This window comes from Felis catus, chromosome C1, assembly GCF_018350175.1.
Source record: "Felis catus isolate Fca126 chromosome C1, F.catus_Fca126_mat1.0, whole genome shotgun sequence".
Classification (NCBI taxonomy): domain Eukaryota; kingdom Metazoa; phylum Chordata; class Mammalia; order Carnivora; family Felidae; genus Felis; species Felis catus.
The window spans coordinates 37,059,628-37,065,867 of record NC_058375.1 but is presented as its reverse complement, the minus strand read 5'-3'; the positions used below and the strand labels follow the sequence as shown (position 1 = coordinate 37,065,867).

Here is a 6,240-nt window from a genome sequence, read left to right as displayed (position 1 = left end):
TTCTTCATTGGTAAAATGAGGAAAAAGCCTGCCTCACAGGGTATGAAGCAGTTAGTGTCCGGCACACAGAAACACCCAGTAAAGAGAAGCTGTTACTGTGATTCTAGTTGATGAAAGGGCCTTGGATGCTGCAGGACAACTACTGCGGCGAGTGCCAAGAGAATCCGAGAGGGAGCAATCTCCGTGAGGACTAGCAGCAGGTCCGAGCGGCTTTAAGAAGAGACTTGGCGCGCACAGACTGCTGGACCCGAGCTGGAGGGCGTGGAGGCCAGCGGGCTCGAGGGAGGAGGCGGGCCGTGGCGCTCCGAGCGGCGGGCAGAGCGGCGAGCTCCCTCCTTCCCGCTGCGCCTCACCTCGCCCTCTCCGGGGCCCGGAACCTTGCGCGCGCGGAACCTCGGTGCCGGAGCCGGGGCACGGCAGACCCGGAACGCGATGGAGCCGGCGCGCGGGCCGCGGGCTGAGGCCGACGCGCACGAGGAGGAGGAGGCGGGGGCGGCAATGGCTGCCGTGGTGGCGGCGGCCGGTGGCACGGGCCCCGCCGTGCTGCAGGTGGCCGGTCTGTACCGGGGCCTGTGCGCGGTGCGTAGCCGCGCTCTAGGACTGGGGCTCGTGTCCCCCGCGCAGCTGCGTGTGTTCCCGGTGCGCCGCGGCTCGGGCCGGCCGGCGGGGGGTGCCGACGGCAGCGGAGCCGGGGCCGAGCTCGAGGCCAACCCCTTCTACGACCGCTACCGGGACAAGATCCAGCAGCTGCGCAGGTGCGGGCGCCGGCCGGCCGGCGGCGGGCTGGGAGGGGCGGCGCGCGGCCCGCGTTTCTGGTGGATCCGACGCCCTTGGTGCTTAGAACAGCCCTGCGATGCGGGCCCGGTTGCTGTCACTACTCTATAGATGATGCGTCTGGGCTCAGAGAAGCAAGGTCACTTGCTAACATCGCACAGCTAGGGTCAGAGCTGAGTCTCTGCAAAGTCCTCGCTCTTCCCCCCAGTTGTCTGTCTCTGTGCTCTAGTTCTCAAAATGCAGAGGTGGAATCCTGTGTCAGACCTTATGAAGTAGGCAGTTCCAAGAGACCTGCCCTCATTATAGAAATGGGAACGTGGAGCCTTTCATAGAAGGGACTTGACTTGCTCAAGGCCACATATTGATTCACTGGGGCCTGGCCTAGAACTGGGGTTCCCAGGTTTCTAGCTACAGCCCTGACTACAAGGAAAGGAGGTTGGGGGAGGGAGCAGGGCGTCAAAGACTAATGGTGTGGCAGAGAATCAGCGTCAGAGATCTGGCAGAGGTCACACAGCTGGTTGGGATTCATCTGTCTTGGAATCCAGGATTCCTAACACTTCTTCTCAGCTTCCAGATAAAAGGACTTGGAGATCAAGAGGCTTAAGGTGGGTGTAAGGGGACCAGGGGAGGGTCTGAAGAGTTTAAGTGGGAAGAACTGAAGGAGATCAAAGATGAAAATTAAAGGGGCTTGGGAGAGAATTTGGCAGGGTAGGCAGGCAGTTGGTTTGGAAAACCAAAGACTGAGTACTATTAACTTTTTTGAGTTCTGTCTCACCTCTACTTCCATGGCCTTAATTTACTCCTCCGTCATCTCCTGGACTCTTGCAGTCATCCACCAGCTAGTCTTCACCACTTCCACCCCAGTCCAGCTCACTGCTGCTATTGTGATCTGTCTTCTCTTTTTGAAAAAAATGACAGAATAAAGGAATGAGAATTTTTGCTCTCTTTTCAGCAACGTTCATATATACTCAAGAATTTCTCATCTTTAAAACCTTTCCTTGACCTACATTCCCCTCCAGTCTTTTCTCATTGATCCCTTTCACAGGCAGGCAGGCATCTTAGCAGAGTTGTCTACTCATACCCTGAATACTTCACAGCTCCCATTCATTCTTACTCATGAACCAATGAATGGCAGGTTTTATTCTTCTTCCCCACTAGATCATTCCCATCAATATTTACACATACTGACATCTCCTAAAGAGTGAGCTTTCCAAAGCACCCACACTGACTCTGGGTAATGTCCATATTCTGTAGTGTTCCACACAAGGTTCTCACGCTGTAGTATCTGTCAGTCTCTCTATACTCACGAAAACCTGGGCTCTTGTAGCACCAGCCCCAGGTTTGGTTTGAGCCAATAGCAGGACAAGGCTGTGTGCCCTGCTGACCCCTTCCAGCCTAGTATCTGGATTTTGCATCATACTCTGCTTTGGTGAATTGGGAGGATATGATCTAGCTCCAGACCCACTATATCTAGAGTGTGGACAAATTCCAGAGAGCAGGTTGATAGTGAGGAAATATTCACAAATTACTATATAAAGAAGGGCCAAAAGAACTAAGGCAAGTTTAACCTAGAGAAAAATTTAGAGGGTGACATAATAGTAATTTTCAAGTACTCAGATAAAAAGAATTAGACATTTTTTTTTCTTGTTCCTAAGAGTGAAAGATACAGATAGATTTAGGCTCAGATGTTTTAATAATAAAAGATGTCCAAGGTGGGAGTGCACAGACTCCAGTGTCTGGGCTGCTCCTCACTCACTCTACCCACTCACCGTAGCAGACCCAGGTACAGCTGTGGATGCTTGCAGCACTTACCCTGGTCCTGGCATTTGCAGTCCCAGCTGGGTGGGTGCCACATCCCACAGGACAGGACTGCTGGACTGACTGTGTACTAAGTTGCTGCTCTGCTGTGGAGGGGAGGAAGACGATCTGCCCATGTAATGGCAATGAAGGGAGTGGTGTTCCTCTGGAATGGAGGAATGGAGTGTTATGGAAGAGGAGTCCCATACAATGCCTTGACCGGGAAGGACTTCACCAGAGCGGTGATCACGATGCCCTTGGATCCTGCAGACCTCACCTATGACAGGTCTCATGGCCCAGGAGCTGGAATCCCTATATGAGGTCTTCACCAAAGTGTACAGTGGCAAATATCACCTTGTTGCCTACACAGCCTGGAGACTTCTTAACAAGGATGTCAGCCCCAACATAGCCTGAAGACTAGCTTCATTTTGACACAAAGGACAAGTTCTGCTGTTCCATCTGCAGGAGCAAGGTCTTGGGAGAGAATCAGGGAGATACTCAGATACTAAATCTTCTCCTGCAAAATAGGCTGCCTAAAGCCTCTGAATCATCTGCATCTGAATAAACAAGTATTTAACCTGGGAGTGGGGGAAAGAGGATGTCCAAGAACTAAATGTGTTCAAGTAACAGTGTTTAAGTAAAAACATCTACTAGGAGTGCTATTAGACTCCTGCCTGAGTAGGACAACCAAGCAAGATGACTTCAAAGTCCCCTTCCCATCTTGAGGACTGAATTCCAAGGGTGTAGAGTATAAGTACCTGAGGGACCAAGCTCTGCATCACCCTAGGAAATATCCTGCAGGAGAAGAATCGTACACAGGCCCCTTGAGGATTAACAGTTGTTAAATAACTGGATATCTTTGTCCACTTTCTTGATTTGTAGGCAAATCCTTCAACCTCTGAATGCCTGTGTCCTCTCTCTCTGGAAGTGGAACATGATGCTTTGTTATTTCCAAATCCAAAAAGGCTCAAGTAGTTTAACTTTTGGTTTACCTTTAATCAGATCTGACCCAGCTGCTTTTGAATCCCGACTTGAGAAGCGCAGTGAGTTTCGGAAGCAGCCAGTGGGGCACTCCAGGCAAGGTGACTTCATCAAATGTGTGGAACAGAAGGTAAGACCTGCCCCCTTTGTGTTTTTGGCTCACCAGTGCTCCACCCCCCTGAATGTAGCCTCATTATATTCATCTCAGGTTCCATCCATAAAGGGTATCCTGCTCTTTCTGGCAAGGTGCTGTGGTCGTGGTAGAGAAACAGAGGGATGAAAAAGGCATGCTTCTGGGGGGATGCAGTAGAGTGGTCAAAGCAAGGCACACATGGCAGTGGGCTGTAGGGATCAGGGGACAAAAAAGTGCTTCATAGCTATTATTATCCTTAAACAAGAATCAAAGCTGGGGGAAAGCATGTTGAAATCTAATGCAGTGCTTTTCAAACTTTGATCATGAGCCACAGTAAGAAATATATTTTACATTGTAGTTCATTACACACATGTGTATGATTATAACTGAAGCAAAGTTTTTACAAAACAATGCTTACTTTTAGTACATGCAGTGCATCTTATTTTCTTTTAAAAACCTTTGGTCACAATCTAGTAAATTGATTTCACAACCTATAATTGGAAAAATACTAACCTAGGGGCACCTGGGTCACTCAGTCAGTTAAGCTTCAGACTCTTGATTTTGGCTCAGCTCATGATCTCATCATGAGATCAAGTCCCACATTGGGCTCCATGCTCAGCGTGGAACCTACTTGTGATTCTCTCTCTCTCTCCCTCTCTCTCTGCCCCTTCCCTGCTCACGTGTGTGTGTGTGTGTGCGTGCACACACACATACGTGTACTCTCTCAAAAATAAACATTAAAAAAAATACTAATCTAGAGTGGTACATAGAACAACTTGGGGGAAAAAAAAGAAAAAGAACAAATTGGAGTGGGAGAGGCTAACACCAGGAAGGATATGCAGTAATCCAGGTGTAGACTTGAGATAACATACAGTAGAAAATTGGGATTCTGCATTGTGTTTTAGCATGAGATATTTTTATTTAATTTGGAGAATAACTTTTTTTGCCTTAGGTGTTTTAAATTTTAAGAGAATCTGCTCAGTTTTTTAATAACTGAGTGAGTTCATTAGAACAAAAGCAATAGGTACTGGGTTAATCATTGCAAGGTTGGGGAGCAAATTCAACTTCCTATGACAAATATAGTTTACAACTTTATGTGAACAAACAGGTCTCTACTACAATATTTTAACAAATATAATTTCCTATAATAAACATTTATAGTGCCAAGATTACAAGTCAGTAGCTCTTGGAAATATTACTATATTATAAACTTTTAATGTGACATGGGAAAGCTCTCTGTCCCCTTTTGTAAACAGAGTTAGAAATTCAACTTTATGATGACAAGATAAAATGTAAGTAAAATGTAATTTAATTTTTTTTAATGTTTATTTATTTTTTGAGAGAGAGACAGCACAAGTGAGGAAGGAACAGAGAGAGAGGGAGACACAGAATCTGAAACAAGCTCCAGGCTCTGAACTGTCAGCACAGAGCCTGACGTGGGACTCGAACTCACAAACCATGAGATCATGACCTGAGCCAAAGCCGGATGCTTAACCGACTGAGCCACCCAGGTGCCCCTAAAATGTAATTTAAATTATGGCAACTCCTGGGTAAATAATGACTTTCTGTCTTTACTATCTAGGTAGATAGAAGAGGGCTAATGACTCCATTCCCAAAGCCTTTTCTTAACTCTGAGTCATTGGTTCCCTACCACATGAGACCCAACATCCCCTTTTTAAAAAAAAAGTTTTTTTAATTCTCCATTTTCTATACTGAAATGGTATGTAGACAGTGTAACCCACTGGTGCACATAATTTCAGGGGGAAAAAATCAATATAATGCCCTAGCTGTAATATAAAGGAAAGAACTTTTTAATAAAATACTTATTTAGTAGATGATATGAATGATATTTTTCTATAATGAATAAATGATACAAATGAAATTTTTATAAGTGAAATTTAGTATCTAAGTTCTTGAGCACAACTATGCTGTGAAACCTAATGCAGTCATCAGAGGTTTTCGCCTCCATGTGAAATCCCCATGAAGACGTAGGCAGCAAATATTGACTGGTATAGGGGTGTTACATTATTACTTAAAAAAAACTCCCAAATCATAAGCGATGTTGTTTTCAGTGATCCTCATGAGATTCCATAATGTACGACCTTCTTTTAAGTTACATAATAATTGCATTTCTGAAAATTTCAGTGTTTGTTAAAGCCATGTTAAAAAGAGAGTGAGAGTGGGGCGCCTGGGTGGCGCAGTCGGTTAAGCGTCCGACTTCAGCCAGGTCATGATCTCGCGGTCCGTGAGTTCGAGCCCCGCGTCGGGCTCTGGGCTGATGGCTCAGAGCCTGGAGCCTGTTTCCGATTCTGTGTCTCCCTCTCTCTCTGCCCCTCCCCTGTTCATGCTCTGTCTCTCTCTGTCCCAAAAATAAATAAACGTTGAAAAAAAAAAATTTAAAAGAGAGAGAGAGAGAGAAAGAAAGAAAGAGAATTAGATTCTAGATGCAAGTAATTATAAAAAGGTTTTTCACTTACAAGGATATTTGGCTAGACCCTGAAAAGTTGTGCAGGATGAGGGAAAATTCATTATGTGGAACTCATCAGCAAGATCAC

At 46.2% G+C, this 6,240-nt stretch overlaps 1 protein-coding gene across 1 annotated transcript in view; it reads left to right on the top strand.

Moving 5' to 3' along the window:
* The first annotated feature begins 397 nt into the window (after positions 1–397).
* Positions 398–6,240, top strand: part of ATPAF1 (ATP synthase mitochondrial F1 complex assembly factor 1) — a 28,209-nt gene continuing 22,366 nt past the window's right edge. The window contains exons 1-2 of the mRNA XM_023258645.2: positions 398–755; positions 3,574–3,682. Of these exons, the coding sequence (XP_023114413.1) occupies positions 433–755; positions 3,574–3,682 (432 nt within the window). The 5' untranslated portion in view covers positions 398–432. The remainder of the gene's footprint in view (positions 756–3,573; positions 3,683–6,240) is intronic.